This window comes from Pyricularia grisea (genome assembly GCF_004355905.1).
Source record: "Pyricularia grisea strain NI907 chromosome Unknown Pyricularia_grisea_NI907_Scaffold_2, whole genome shotgun sequence".
Taxonomy (NCBI): domain Eukaryota; kingdom Fungi; phylum Ascomycota; class Sordariomycetes; order Magnaporthales; family Pyriculariaceae; genus Pyricularia; species Pyricularia grisea.
Window position 1 is genome coordinate 3124521 of NW_022156717.1, and position 14428 is coordinate 3138948.

Genomic DNA, 14428 nt, shown 5'->3' on the forward strand with positions numbered 1-14428 from the left:
GGCTCTGATTATTGTTTCTCAAACAAATATGGACGCAAAAACCTCCCTTTATGACAACAAATACATCAAACCACTCGCACATCGCTTTCCCAAATCAGCACGTGAACGGATCAGGGCCCGGAGCCTTGTAGTTGGTCGGGACGGGATAGTAGATGTTGACTAGCAGGCCGGGGTCGCGGGCGTTGTACACTCCAGGGATGGACACCATGCCCGTCGATGGCGCCGACGTGCCGGTTCCGCCCGCGACGGTGAGCTGCGCGCACGAGATGTACAGCTGAGCGCCGCCAACGGTGCTCGCGCTGTGCAGCGCAATGTGCTCAATGCGGAGCAGGTATTCGCCGCTGGGGATGCACTTGGGGATCGGGATGTTGACGGTGGTTTTGTCTGTGTGTTTATTTACCAGGTGTATAAAAAGTCAGCTCAGTCGAATCTTTGGAAAAAAAGCCGATCTCACAAGATCTCATCCCCAAAGTGAAAAAAAAAACAACAACTCCGTACTCACCCTGCGAAGGCCAAATCAAACCGTTGTTCCCAACACTAGGTTTATCCTGATAAATCTTCAACCACCTGGCGCCGGACCCGTCCCACGACGCGGCCGTCTTGCCCTGGGACACAAAGCCCAGCCAGGCCGAGAGCGGGCCGGGGTGGCTGATGGACGTCTTGGCCGTGTAGGCGACGGTGGAGCCGGCCGTCACGTTGACGGTCAGCGGGGCGGCGCGGCCCGGGTTGAGCTCGTAGCAAGTCATCTGCGACGACTGCACGTCGGTGACGGGCCCGTTGCTCTGGTAGTTTGTCGTCTGCCGCACCGCCTGCCAGTCGCTGGTGCTCTCGCTGCCGACCTTGATCGACGGGAACGTGTCTGTGTGAAATGGCAAAAACATTCGTCGTCCCCGTGTTAGTTGGGGTTGCACATTGTGATGGTGGGTTGGAAGTATTTTTTGTCACGGGAGGGGGGCGGTTGTTAAAGGGGGAGGGAGGATCTGGACTTGCAGTGTGCCTCGGCGACGGCGGCCGTCAGGGCCAGAAGAGCTGTGAAAATCATCATGATGGGCCGGTATCTTTGGGGGTTGTCTCTGTTTTCAATTTTTTTCTAATCCGGGCTGAACGTTGAGTGCCGCTGTGATACTTTGACGTCGCTGGTTTGAAAGAAGGCCCGCGACTGCCAGATCTCTTGTTGACTCCCAAGGGCCAAGCCAGAGCGCCTTTTATACAACACTCGAACTAGCAAAGGACTCCCCCCCTGGAGTATACGACGCCATAGCTTCCACCGTCCACTTGTATTCAAAAGAAAGTCACGCGAACAGAATGCCGGTAATGATGGTCTCTACCTGAAATTCAAGTACCTGGGTCCAACCAAGGAATAAATTGCGAACGCGACGTAGTGATGGCCACCCGCAGCAAAAGAGCCAATGAGGGCGGCCTCAGGTATAGTGTTCAATATAAACCGCGGCACATAGACGGCCGCGGAATGGAATGGCATTTTCCGTTGTCCAAATTTCGACTCGAATGCTATGAACAAATCTAATCCATTTTGGGACTTGTCTGCAATATCGTCCGTGCTTTCATATCAATTGTCAACAGGCTTCTGGGTGAGCGATTTTCCTCGCCAGCTTTTCTATATCGCTGATTCGCGTAAAAAAAAAAAAAGCAACCTCCCGTCTCGTAAAATGCTAAAATCACGTACGGTGCAACAAACCCCCGTTTAGTGGGCTAATCGACTGCTTCGTTCAACAAAGGGCATCATGTCTTGTTTTCGACGGCGAGACGAAAATATCATGCCTTAATGCTGTGCCCCTAACAATATCCTACAACAATGAAATAAAAACTTTCTGTCCAGATCAGTAACACCCAATAGGCACCTTAATTCGAATTCGGGATTTCTCCAGACCAATTAAGTCTAGGACTTTTGCTGTGGCTCCCGGGTTTCCACCTCTCCACCCACATTCATCTTCCTCACTCATCGTCGTCAATGTACCGAGGTCCACTGGCCGCAGGCGTCTCCGGTGCGCCGTATGCCGCCGGAGTTGGAGCACCGTAGTAGCCTCCAGATGCACCTGGTGTAGGCGCAGCAGCGGCCGGCGTTGGCGCCGAATCCGCACCCCATCCTCCTTGCCATGCGGCCGCTGGCGTTGGAGCACTCATGGCTCCTGGGGTTGGAGCCGAATAAGCACCAGGGGTAGGTGCATCCAGTGCACCAGGAGTGGGAGCTGACAAACCTGCGCCGGGTGTAGGCGCGTCGTAGGCATTGGACGACCCACTCGGTCCTGGCGTGTAGCCCCAAGTGTCGTTGTTGCTGGCAGCCGGCGTCGGAGCAGATGCACCATATGGCGTCTTTGCCCCGGAGCTCCAGGCAGAATTGCTTGAGAACGAGTCGTGCGGAGCAGGTGTTTTGGATCCGGACATCCATGCGGGTGTGCGGGATCCGCTGCCGTACGCGGTGCGGCTCCCGTCGTACGGGTTGACAGTCCGCGATCCGTCAGCGCTTGGCCAGGCCGGTGTACGCCCTCCAGCATCAGCTCGTGACCACGCTGGGGTACGAGAAGCTGCAGTTACAGCCATGTCAGCAGGTCTCAGAACATCAAATCAAGTACAAGCATTACCAAAAGCCGGGGAAACTTACAGCTGGACTCCCAAGCTGGTGTGCGACCTCCCCTGCCGCCATCTCCAGCTGGTGTGCGACCACCATAGCTGGTGCTGCCACCGAAGCCTCCCCTGTTACCAGCGTTGCCCCCGCCACGACCTCCCATACCACCTCTAGAGAAGATATCGATGGGACGGCCGGTAATCTTATCCTTGAATAACAAATCGGCCTTGGGCACCATGATAATCTTGTTCTTGGTATGCAGTTCTACACGTGCATGTGTCTCTGTGGTATCCTTGACGATGCCAAGCAAGCCCTTGTAACCACCCCTGCGGACGCTGACGGTTTGACCCAGTGCTCTATCACGTCCAAGCTGCGGTTTGGGTTGAGGTGCTTGAATTCCGCTGGGATTTCTCTTCAAGGCCGGGTTCATCGCTGTCAGGTCAGGCAACGAGTTATTATTAGCTCGGCCGCCCTTGGCTGCTACGGTTGTGACGTTGCTGGCCCTGGTCACGAATATGCCCGAGTTCTCCTTCACGGAGTCGCTTTGAAGGTAGCAGTAGCCTCGGTGGATGTGGATGATCTTTCCTTGACGTCTCTGTCCGACAACCTCCTTGACAACATCATCGAGCCGTACTTCCGCGCCGTTGCGGTCCGCAGCGACCGCAAGCTTCTTCGGAGGTATTCTGTTGGCGATCTGTGATACCGGCACCTGCCGAGAATCTCCATTTTGATCAAGCACCGTCAGGTTCTCGCCGTCAATCTTCAAAATACAGGCGACGGTTGTGACATCCAACTGGACAAGATCTTGAAGTGAATATTGTCCGATAGATCCCTGACCACCACTATCACTGGCCTCTCTGAGATCTTTGCTGAACACCGTGAGCGTGGCCTTGGTTTGATCCGTGACGATTGAGACTCGGTTTTCTTCAACTTGTACCACCATACCGACCTCGCCTTTGTTAGAGCCGCCGACTACTTTGACGTGGTCACCGATTCTGAAGCGTTTGCGAAGACCTTTAGTAGGCACCTCAATGACTTGGCCCGCAAGGTCGCCTTCCGTGACCTTAAGCGTGACAACACCCCCTTGCACATTGACTGCCTTTCCGACAACCCCTTTTTGCTCGCCATCGTACACCTCGATAGAGTCGCCTGGCAAATAGGTGACATTGGTGTCCTCAAGACTGGAAGCAAGTGGCGTCAGGTCCAGGTGTTCTGTTCCGTCTTGGGCAACTTGTGCAAAGAGCATGATCTCAGAGGGAGTAGCAACAACATCCTTGGTTTGCAGTTGTTGTATCTTGTAGTCTCTGATCAGGAGACCATTCTCGAAGTGATCACCCATGTAGTCAAAGACACCTGGTTCGAGGCTTCCGGAAAGGAGACGAGGCTCATGCTTGCGCGCTTCGGCTTCGTTGAAGGGTCGCTGGGGTGGACGCGGACCAGGCGCGAAACGCTTACGTTTGCCATCTTCGGTTTTCGTGAAAGCATCATCGCGCTGGCCGTAGTCTAGGCGAGGGAGAAAAGCGACTTGAACCTCAAGTCCGTTTTCTGTCACGTTTCTGACCACAGCAAGATCACCCGCATATCTCGGGGGCCTCTTGAGACGGACATGGTCGCCAACCTTGAGCTCCGGAGTCTTCTGAACCCGGAGCAAGTCTGGCATATCCTTGATCTCGACGAGAAGCATCTTTGTGCGAGGGTACACGTTGAGCAAACCGTCAAGCGCAACCATGATATCCGTAGACCTGTTGGCCTCGACGTAGACGTAGCCCTTCATGACGGAGGCTGTACCACCGCGCTCAAAGGCTGATGTTATGCTCAGCTCTTCCTTGGTCCCCATGCGCTGCTCGATGCGCTTCATGATGGACCAGACAACCTCTCGCTCCTTTCCTTCCTTACAGCGAACTGCCCAGATATGAGGATCGTCAACGCTTGGGAGGAGGAGACGCTTGGGAACCACGGCAGAGTCACCCAAACCACCAGCCCGGCGACGGTTGCCGTAGCGCTGCCGAAGGATTTCAGCTTGCTTCTCAGCATCCATGCTGGACTCCATCTCTCGCTGGCGGTCAAGATCGCGATGCCTCCTATCATCGTCTATCCGGCCGGGCTCGGCAACATCTTCTGGGTCGTGGTCGATGAAGTCTCCCAGTATCTCCTCGCCGTCTTTTTCGTCGTCTTCGCCTTCGTCTTCGTCGTCTACTTCGGCTTCGATATCGAAGAAAGCAGCCCTCCGGTCCTTTTGGCGCTTCCTACGGTGACCCTGGAGTAAAGAATAATTGTGAGCAAGAGGGAAATCTCCATAAACCATAACAGCCTTTACCAGCTGACCGGCGCGAATCGAGATCAGCTTACAGCGCGGACATCTTCCTCCTCATCATCCTCGTCTTCATCTTCATCTTCCTCTTCTTCTTCTTCACCAGCGGCGTCATCCTGGTCCTCAGCATCGCTGTCGGCTTCGCGAGCTGGACTGGTGGCTTTTCGATCTGAGCTCGACGGGCGACCATCATCATCAGAGCCGCGTCGTGCAGTATTCTTTCCCGTCTCTTCATCATCTGAGACATCCGCCGGGGCGGGATTGAAGTTGTCGTCATCCGACTCGGAGTCGTACTTCATACTGTCAGCCATTTTGGCGGTTGAGCTCAAATTGAGCAGCGCGTCGCGTTGTTAAGGGCCGACTGTTCCTGAGACCTGGAGGACGAGATGAAGATAAAAAAAAAAAAGACTGGAATGATCCAGCAAGCTAGGATCCGTTCAAGCGCTATGGCATGACAGAATGGATTTGAATCAGCAAAACGTTCAATTTTGAAAATCCAAAGGTCGGAAGGCTGATTCAAAGAAAGTCGTCGTGATGATGATTCTCAGAAGAAGGACATTTGTAGCCTTAGATGGCATGTATCTAATTCCAGACTAAGCCGCAGTGATATGATTGGCCAAATTTGCTTATGTCATGGCTTAGGCCTTCCTTATCCGTGAGATTCCAGGTGCACGGACTGCCCTGCTGCTCACCCCGGCAAGCCTTCCGTCACTGCCACTTTGTTGCACGGCACCAATTGAACCTCAGCCAGGCGGAGGGGCGGCGGGCAGATGAGCTTCCATGCTTCTATGCTAGCAGGTCACATAAAACTCAAGGACCACTAACTTTTGGCGGCATTCCTCAGGATTCCAATTTTAGGAATACAAAAAAAAAATAAAAACGACCACCGTTACAGCCAAACCAAGCCCGACTACGCTGTTAGGGAGGACTGCCTCGCCCGGCGTAGGGGCAGTTGAGATTAGCTTGGGTCATCTCATCTGGCGACGATCATTAGGCATCGACGCCCCGAGCTTGGCTTTCCGCGACAAATTGCTTGCGCGACTGCCTCTTGTGGTGTTTTCGGCACTTGATCGGGCACTAACTGGGGCTGTAATTCCTTGCACGAATACTACTGTCGAAGCATACCTAAGTTTCCTCGAATGCAGCTTTTACTCCATTGACAAACGATTTATCGCATTTCAAGCTCGCCAAGGCAGAACCCCCTAGGGCCCCGCTGTCCTCCAGCGCAGCAACGGAGCAGGACAGCGCCTAGCTTTGGTACGCGTTCAAAGTCATCAAAATGAATTCTTCGGGGGTTCCGAACATACTGAGGCCAGGAGGCTCCCAGCGCAACGTGTCGAACACGCCGCTGGGCTTGGCAGACATTCGTCCACGCGCCGATTCGAGCCTCTCGGATGGAATCCCGGGCAGCGCCGGGTACGATGTCGCAAATCCCCAATCAGGCACAAGCAATTACATGGCGCCATGGGCTCTATATGCGTTTGACTGGTGCAAGTACCCTCCTCAAGGCAATGGCGCTGGCAAACTGGCCATCGGTAGCTACCTGGAGGACGGACACAACTTTGTACGCAATCTTCTTCGTCGCATATTTACAACTCATGTCCTACTTTGATGCTGACCCAGCGGCGTCATGACAGATACAAATTCTAGACACTCAGGTGGTGCCTACACCTCCCGAGGCATACTCTCAGGGTGGATCAAGAACGTGTCTTGAGTTCACCAAGGTCGCAGAGGCTACTCATTCATACCCAGTTACGCGTCTGTTGTGGGAGCCACACTCGCCCAACTCCCAGAAGCAGTCCACCGATCTGCTAGCCACGTCGGGTGACCACCTCAGGTTATGGTCGCTCCCCTCAGATGCATCGTCGTCCATGAGCAACAACATAAACAGAAGCAGTAGGGATCCAGCCCCGCCGACGAAGCTCACGCCATTGGCGTTACTCTCAAACTCAAAGACGCCTGACCATACCGCTCCTCTCACCTCACTCGACTGGAACCAGGTGTCGCAGAACCTAATTATTACATCCAGCATTGACACAACTTGCACAATTTGGGATATTCCATCCTTGACCGCAAAGACGCAACTGATTGCACACGACAAGGAGGTGTACGATGTCAGATTTTGCGCCAACAGCGTCGACGTCTTTGTGAGCTGTGGACAGGATGGTAGTGTGCGCATGTTTGATCTGCGGAGCTTGGAGCACAGTACCATCATTTATGAGCCGACGGGCAAGGATGAAAAGGGTATGTGGACCTGTGTCTCAACCGTGCGTCTCAGTCCGACCAATGTTACTAATTATTGTTTGTTGTAGACCCGTCAGGTGGCAGGATAAGCCCAACACTCGCACAACAAACCATGTCCAACCCGCCTCCTCTCCTCAGGCTGGCAACCTCGCCACATGATACCCACCTCTTGGCGACTTTTGCCCAAGATTCCAATGTGATCCGCATCCTCGATGTGAGACAACCTGGACAGGCTCTCCTGGAGCTGCGTGGCCATGGAGGCTCGCTCAACTGCATTGAATGGTCTCCATTGAGGAGGGGAACGCTGGCCTCAGGAGCAGACGACTGTCAAGTCCTGATCTGGGACCTGTTGCAAAACCAGTCTACTGCTCCGCCGATCAACGGCGCTCCCCAACCTGATAACGTGAGGAGCCCTGTAGCCAGTTGGCAATGCGACTACGAGATTGGTAACCTGGGATGGACACCACAGCTAGCCAACAGTGAAAATGGGGAGTGGCTTGGCGTTAGCGCTGGGCGTGGGATATGGGGATTGAAAGTATGATGGATGATGCGAAATGATAAGCTAAGCGAGGGTGAGAAGAGAGGAAAATGGCGTGCCCGACATATCTCAGACTCTGTCTTCGGATTGTAAGAGGGTTAACGGCTAGGAGGCTCTTGGGCTTGGGGCTCTGCCACATCGTTGCAGATGAATTTCCATCCCACCGGGCTCTTTTTCTACACTATATGGCGCACAATGTAGGAGGTAGATGACTTGTCCTCGATTCATTACGAACTAGCCGTCTGCCGAAATATCAAGGCCATCGGTCTTTTGGGGGCACTGCACCGTCCGTCAAGCCTATATCGGATGCTGGTTGATTGGATGGCTGATATTCAGCCGGCCAATCGGATATAGATGTTTAGTATGACCTTGAACAAGCGCCTGCGCCATGTGCATTAATGTTTGGCCAATCCCCAAAGAAATGAGTTTATCAGTAAAATGTTTTATACAGGTTTACATGCCAACGAAGGTCAAGGGAGCTGCGTATCTTGGACGGCACTTTCACCCTGATCCACGGGTAGGGTTCAGCTATCTAATTCAAAACAGATTACCTACTAGACTAGGTCAAATGTAAAGAGAATTTCTTCAAAAGAAGTGTATACGGATGGCCAAAAATTTGTACGCAGGGGCAACACCTTCTCTAAACCACATTTACAGCGCAAACGGTGTGCGAACCTCCTCACCTCCCTATTCGTACCCGAGGGAAAAGTACCCCACACGACGTCACTCGGCGTACATGCAACATTCCCTCGGCTGAACATTCGCATCTACCCACTCCACCAACACTCAACCTGTCTCAATTGACTTTGTTTTGTTGCCAGGATCCGTTCGTGAAAACAAATCTCACTAAGCCAACTGGATGGGGTAGCCCTTAAATCCAAAACACACCTAGTCAAACTCCCCCCAAGCGGGCTTTCATTAACCAAGCTTTCAGCGCAAAAGAGCGCTACAAACACCAAAGAAGAAAAAAAAAGAAAAACATGGACGCCAACCGCCACTACCCGTCCCTGCTACTCCTCCCGGCCCCGCCATCACCGGCGACAAAGGAGTCTTTGAGCGCCGCATACCGGCCTCCGCTCGAGGCGGCCATCTCAAAGTGCCGCAACCCAGAGCACGGCACCGTGCTGATAGTGGCACTTGTGGCGCCCATCCTCGCCGGGCCCTACCGCTACTCCAAGACCCTGAGCTGGCATCACGCCCAGTCCCTCGTCGCGGGCCTGTACGCCATCGCGTCGGCGGCGTGCGCCAAGCTCTCCGTCGACGCGCACATTGGCGCCGGGCCGGGCTCCGTCGACGTCCGCGTGCTGCTGGTCGACCGCCAGAACGGCGACGACGGTAAAAGCCCCGCGCCGCTGCCGGCAGACGTCGCCAAGGCCGCGGCGACCGCCGAGCCCAACAACACGGCCGTCCTGGACCTGCCCGGCTTTGCGGCCGCGCACCGCCCGTGGACGACCATCTACCACTGCGGGACCGAGGCGGGACTGGGCCTCTTTGCCGACTTCCTGCGCCTGGCCGAGGCGGGCAGGCAGATGCTGCGCCAGGACCAGCTGGTCGCCGTGCCGGGCGGCGTGACCATGCACGACCCGTCGTCCACGGCGGCGGACGGCGCCGGCGAGGGTGGGCAGACCAAGGGCCACGGCATAGTCTGCATCGGCGGGACGTTTGACCACCTGCACGCTGGCCACAAGCTGCTCCTCACGGGCGGCGCGCTGCTTCTGGAGGTGCCTAATTTGGACGAAGGGGGAAAGCCCGCCACCTTCATCGTCGGCATCACGGGCGACGAGCTGCTCAAGAACAAAAAGTACGCCGAGCTCGTGCAGTCCTGGGACAGCCGCGCAAGGAGCGTCATCGACTTCCTGGCCACGCTGCTTTGTCTCAGTCCTGAGGAGGCCAGACCAAATATTGAGGAAAAGGATGGGCTCTTCGTCGCCCGGCTCCGGGGCGGTGCGGTCGAGGTGAACTGTGTCAGGATCCAAGATGCTTTCGGGCCGACAATAACCATGCGGGAGGTTTCGTCCCTTGTCTTGTCGGCCGAGACGAGAGCAGGAGGCAAGGCTGTTAATGATAAGCGTTCCGAGCTGGGCTGGGCGCCGCTTGAGCTCTTCGAGGTTGATGTCCTGGATGCGGGAGATGTGCAGTCGTCGGACGAACCTACACAGACTGCCGAGTTTGCTTCCAAAATCAGCAGTACGACCATTCGTAAGCTCAAGGCAGAGTCACGGGGTTGAGACTTGATGAAACGGGTCAGATTCAGGAGCATTGCATGAGAGCATAAGTATGATGCATTCGTCCATTTGCCATTCCTAAGAGTCTATCTCGTGATATCATTAAGTGAAAAAAGAGCGCCATTCTAGCCCATTATTCCCCAAAAGCCATCTTGGGACAAGAAGCGCATACGCAATCAATCAAACCATACAACTTTTTAAAGATCAGCCTGGCCAATTCCAAGGCTCTCGGTATCGGCCTTGAGCACACGGATGGTGTTGGTGTTGCCCATACCGCCCTTCCAGCCCTGGACGACGACAATCGAGTCGTTCTTCTCGAGAACGCCCAGCTCGAGGGCGTGCTTGACACCCCACTTAATGCGACGGTCGACATCCTCCTGCCAGTTGACCTTGGAGAAGTCGGGCTTGGCTTCAGGGAACAGGAACGGGTAGACACCACGGTACAAGTGGCTGTACCTTGATGCCGAGGGGTTGCGGGTAACCATAAAGATAGGGCAGACAGGGCGGTACTTGGACAGGAGACGTGCCGACACGCCGGAGGTGGAAAGGACGATGATACCGCCGGCGTTGATGTCAAGCGAGGCACGAACAGCAGCCATGGCGCACGACTCGACAATGCTAACAGGGCGGTGGACAGCGCCGCACATCTCCTCAAAGTGGCTGACGTACGGGATCGTGTTCTCAGCCTTGAGACAAGCATCGCTCATCTCCCTGACGGCCTCACAGGGGTAGCTACCCTTGGCCGTCTCACCGGAAAGCATGACGCAGTCCGAGCCGTCGGTGACGGCGTTGCCAACATCGCTGATCTCGGCACGGGTGGGGCGAGGGTTCTTGATCATGGACTCGAGCATCTGAGTAGCGCAGATGACGGGCTTGCCGGCCATGTTGCACAGAGCAATCATCTTCTTCTGAGCCGCGAAAACCTCAGCGGCAGGGATCTCGATACCCAGGTCACCACGGGCAACCATGACACCATCAGTCTCCTTGAGGATCTCAGGGAAGTTGTTCAAGCCTTGACGGTTCTCAATCTTGGCAATGATTTGGATGTGGGCGCCGTCCTCGCCGAGAACCTCGCGGATATCCTTGATGTCCTGTCCGCGACGGATGAACGAAGCAAATACCATGTCGACGTTGTTCTTGACACCAAACCTCAAGTCGGCCTTATCCTTCTCGGAAAGGGCGGGCAGGTCAACGTCGGTGTTGGGAAGGTTGACACCCTTCTTGGAGCAGATGAAGCCGTTGTTGCGAGCACGGACGCGGACGGTCTTCTCGTCAATCACATCGAGAACCTCAAAAGCCAGGACACCGTCGTCGACGTAAATGATACGTCCCTTCTCGATGACCTTGGTGATGTTCTTGTAGTCGACGTAGCTGTAGCGTTCGAGCGTTGAGAGTCATCAGAGCTGGGCTCGCACAAGAGGTTGACATATCACACATCTGCAGTACACTCTTATAAACTTACACATTTTCCGTGTCACAGCTGGTGGCGTATTGCTCATCAGTGGTAATGTTCAGCTCCTTACCGGCCGAGATGGGCAGGTCCTCGTCGTTCTTGGTGTTTCCGGTACGGATCTCGGGGCCCTTGGTGTCGAGGGCAATGGCAAGCTGACGGCCGGGCATCTGCTTCTCGGCCTCACGCGCATTGTCGATAACGGACTGGTGGTACTCGTAGCTTCCGTGTGAGAAGTTCATGCGGACGACGTTCATGCCAGCTTTGCGCAGGTCGTTCATGGCCTCGACCGAGTTGGTCTTGGGGCCAATGGTACAAATGATAGAAGAACGGCGGTAGTTCTTGTCAGGCTGGGCGGCCGTGTTCAACTGGGCCAGCCAGTTGATGCGGCCGCCAATGTAGAGGTGGTCAAGGGCGGTAGTCATTGTGAATAATGATTCTGCTTCGTACGTGTTTGGCGTTTCTCAAGATGTTTGTGCGAAATACGCGCAGGCTATATTATGGGATGAGGGGCAATGAGCGTGCTGTCTTGAGATATCAAAGGAATGATAAACCCTAAAAACGAACAGTTGTGCTTACGGATGGAGTTCTTGATGAACTCTGAAATATTTTTTTCTTGGAAGAAATGGGTTCCTACTCTCGAGAAATGAATGGAAAGGAAGTGGCAGTGTCGACTAGGGGATCAACAAACTCAGCCCAGAAGAAAAAAAAATCCGTTGAGCTCAGTCGCGCAGAGCTGTATGGAGTACCTAGCTAAGCACATTCAGGGACATGGTGGCGGACAGTCGCAGCCTTTGACCCCTCCGTCCCATTTGCTCCTGCATGTTGGCGGGGCACTGACGAATTGACATCCCTGTATGGTNGGGGGGGGGGGGGGGGGGGGGGGGGGGGGGGGGGTCGGCCAGTCATGGAGCTAGGATAAGGAGCGTGGTATTTCTATCAGAGACTGCCGTTACCAATTGTTATCAGAAAGCAACAGCGAGTGAATAAACGACAGAACGACACGGGGCATCGGGGCTGGATGATGACGATGTGGGATGAAGCTGCAGTGTTTTTACGAAGAAGTATGGCTTGCATACGTGAAGACTAGCTAAAGAAGCAGGAACGAAAACAAGTAATTAAGCAATGCACAAGTTTAGGTCGGGTTTTATCAAGACCCCTGTGTTTGAACTGGCACCTAAAAAGGCGTACACACAGGGCATGTTGGTAGTCGAGTACTCTTTTATTTTCATTCTTGTTTTTAAAGTAACAATAGACAGACAATGTTGGACAAAGTGCCTGCATATCGCTTGATTCAACAGTGCAGCCTACCGGGCTGTGGCAGACTACGGACATATTTTAGGTACCTATCTGACTCAACCAACAGCCCTTTCTCCATTAACGATTTGCTCCAATATTTGTGATATTCTTAGTACAGTATAGTGCGATCGTGTTTCAATCATGTTCGTGTCGCATGGCCCCATTTTTGGTTCTTTACAAGTAACGTACTGTAGTAACTATTACCGATTGCTGTTGGGGATTCTAAAGGGTCCGAAATCCGTAAGCGTTGAAAGCACTCTCATTCAAACCAATCGACGCTTGCACAAAGGTTAAAGCTAGAAAGGGCCCGGATTTCAAGGTCACATCACATGACTTGGCGGTAGTCAGCCGCCAGGGGTCGGAGCTTCCAAGTGAGGTGATCACGAGCCAAGCTCCGGCTTGAGCACGGGTCCCTGAAGAACGACGGTCAATCGAAACAATCAGGTAACTTTTGACTCCTCACTTTCCCGCAACTCCATAATTGGTTGTTTCTTTTCGACATCAACAGGAGCCAGAACACGGCATCGGTGCTCCATTTTGTTTTCACGATTCCAAAACGACTTTCTTCAATACCGATACGGTCCACTATTTAATCAAATACCAACAAAGACTACCTACTTTAGCACAACAGTCACCATGGTGGTTAGTCCCAACTACCCCTTGTCCTCCTCCAGGCACCGAAAAAAAAAACGACCGGAGCTGGAGCATGTGCGCGTTTCTGCTGTGGGCGGAGTCTAAATGACCACCGAAACAGTTCTTTCTTCTCAACTTGCTGACCTTTGGCCTGGCCTCGAAGCTTGGACGAGTTACTCATTACGCGTTTGACGCCGTCCTTTGTAAGTCAGATAACTACATACTTGTCTATATCTTGCGATCTAATAGAGATGGTGTTGCTATCCAACTCGGAATCTGACATGTTTCCTTGACTTCCCTTATCAGTGTCGGCTTTCCTGGCAGGCATGAAGCGATCGACAGGCTTGACGTGAGTCTTTTGCAGATACGATAAACCAATGACCGACACGCGATCCACGATAACGAACGAAAAACTGACCCTCCGACCTCACTACGATTAGCTTCAAGACGGATAGGCTTGCCGGAGAGAACAAGGAGCTGAACGGCTGGATCCACAAGTACTTGGGCGTCGGCGAGTGGGTGCTGGATCAGTCGGCCGCTGTAGCGGGTTCAAGTGGGTGGTTCGAGAGGCGGCAGTAGAAAGTCATGCTCGATTGGTTGGCATATTATAAAGCAAACGTGCACGGCCGTTGTCGACCGTGTGAGATGACTTATGTACGGGCTTACCGGTTCGTCTGATGTGTTTGTCGGGTTGGCGTTGTCGGCGTCTTTTGGGTTTACTCACTTCTCACAGGATATTTAACTGCGAGGCTTGAACTCCACTTGTTGTTGGTTCTTCTCGATATTGTTTTGTTCGCAGCGCGTCCGTTCGCGGGTGTGACGCAGTGGCTTTCAGGTCCCACCTCCCTGCCAACCCTCCCGCTCATTTGTGACCATCACACTTGTTGATCAAATCATTGTCAATAACCTGATGCACGAAGGTCTAGCCTTAAGTTCTTCCAGTTGATACTTGAGGTGGCCGCAAGCTCCGACTGCTTGTGTTTACGGGACCAGATACTCATTCTTCATATATATTACAATATTACAATATATACATATGAGCTGCACCAACGTAACTGAACAAGCCCATCTCATGATGTCAGTCAACATAGGAGGATATGACGTTTCTAGGAAGCAGAGACGTCCAAGACCAATATCAGGAACC

At 53.6% G+C, this 14428-nt stretch overlaps 6 protein-coding genes across 6 annotated transcripts; 3 read left to right on the forward strand and 3 right to left on the reverse strand.

The window, feature by feature from the left end:
• Positions 1-94: 94 nt before the first annotated feature.
• On the reverse strand, positions 95-881 carry PgNI_03515 (uncharacterized protein; the record flags this gene model as incomplete). The annotated part of the gene is made up of 2 exons (XM_031123569.1): positions 95-384; positions 503-881. 2 exons carry the CDS (start codon positions 879-881, stop codon positions 95-97), a joined length of 669 nt encoding a protein of 222 aa, XP_030984344.1.
• Positions 882-1485: 604 nt separating this feature from the next.
• Positions 1486-5430, reverse strand: PgNI_03516 (uncharacterized protein). Its single transcript, XM_031123570.1, has 3 exons — positions 4934-5430; positions 2621-4841; positions 1486-2543 (listed from the first exon to the last, which is right to left on the reverse strand). The coding sequence occupies exons 1-3, from the start codon at positions 5204-5206 to the stop codon at positions 1954-1956; spliced, it is 3084 nt and encodes a 1027-aa protein (XP_030984345.1). The 5' UTR covers positions 5207-5430; the 3' UTR covers positions 1486-1953.
• A 176-nt stretch (positions 5431-5606) lies between these two features.
• PgNI_03517 (uncharacterized protein) lies at positions 5607-8229 on the forward strand. Its single transcript, XM_031123571.1, has 3 exons — positions 5607-6459; positions 6533-7139; positions 7208-8229. The coding sequence occupies exons 1-3, from the start codon at positions 6175-6177 to the stop codon at positions 7678-7680; spliced, it is 1365 nt and encodes a 454-aa protein (XP_030984346.1). The 5' UTR covers positions 5607-6174; the 3' UTR covers positions 7681-8229.
• A 428-nt stretch (positions 8230-8657) lies between these two features.
• On the forward strand, positions 8658-9905 carry PgNI_03518 (uncharacterized protein; the record flags this gene model as incomplete). The annotated part of the gene is made up of 1 exon (XM_031123572.1): positions 8658-9905. One exon carries the CDS (start codon positions 8658-8660, stop codon positions 9903-9905), a length of 1248 nt encoding a protein of 415 aa, XP_030984341.1.
• PgNI_03519 (uncharacterized protein) lies at positions 9315-12201 on the reverse strand. Its single transcript, XM_031123573.1, has 3 exons — positions 11932-12201; positions 11365-11845; positions 9315-11273 (listed from the first exon to the last, which is right to left on the reverse strand). Exons 2-3 carry the CDS (start codon positions 11775-11777, stop codon positions 10100-10102), a joined length of 1587 nt encoding a protein of 528 aa, XP_030984342.1. The 5' UTR covers positions 11778-11845; positions 11932-12201; the 3' UTR covers positions 9315-10099.
• A 685-nt stretch (positions 12202-12886) lies between these two features.
• On the forward strand, positions 12887-14330 carry PgNI_03520 (uncharacterized protein). Its single transcript, XM_031123574.1, has 4 exons — positions 12887-13293; positions 13406-13487; positions 13591-13633; positions 13725-14330. Exons 1-4 carry the CDS (start codon positions 13288-13290, stop codon positions 13861-13863), a joined length of 270 nt encoding a protein of 89 aa, XP_030985572.1. The 5' UTR covers positions 12887-13287; the 3' UTR covers positions 13864-14330.
• The last annotated feature ends 98 nt before the right edge of the window (positions 14331-14428 follow it).

Bases quoted from the DNA above. Each gene is read 5' to 3' on its own strand.
- PgNI_03516 (XM_031123570.1), bottom strand. From the start codon at position 5,206: ATGGCTGACAGTATGAAGTACGACTCCGAGTCGGATGACGACAACTTC. The intron at 4,842-4,933 runs GTAAGCTGATCT...TCTTTACTCCAG, and splicing joins AGGAGGAAGATGTCCGCGCT to GGTCACCGTAGGAAGCGCCA. The intron at 2,544-2,620 runs GTAAGTTTCCCC...CTGTAACTGCAG, and splicing joins ACCAGCTTGGGAGTCCAGCT to CTTCTCGTACCCCAGCGTGG.
- PgNI_03517 (XM_031123571.1), top strand. From the start codon at position 6,175: ATGAATTCTTCGGGGGTTCCGAACATACTGAGGCCAGGAGGCTCCCAG. The intron at 6,460-6,532 runs GTACGCAATCTT...GCGTCATGACAG, and splicing joins TGGAGGACGGACACAACTTT to ATACAAATTCTAGACACTCA. The intron at 7,140-7,207 runs GTATGTGGACCT...TGTTTGTTGTAG, and splicing joins GACGGGCAAGGATGAAAAGG to ACCCGTCAGGTGGCAGGATA.
- PgNI_03519 (XM_031123573.1), bottom strand. From the start codon at position 11,777: ATGACTACCGCCCTTGACCACCTCTACATTGGCGGCCGCATCAACTGG. The intron at 11,274-11,364 runs GTAAGTTTATAA...CGAACGCTACAG, and splicing joins AGCTGTGACACGGAAAATGT to CTACGTCGACTACAAGAACA.
- PgNI_03520 (XM_031123574.1), top strand. The intron at 13,488-13,590 runs GTAAGTCAGATA...TTCCCTTATCAG, and splicing joins CGCGTTTGACGCCGTCCTTT to TGTCGGCTTTCCTGGCAGGC. The intron at 13,634-13,724 runs GTGAGTCTTTTG...CACTACGATTAG, and splicing joins AAGCGATCGACAGGCTTGAC to CTTCAAGACGGATAGGCTTG.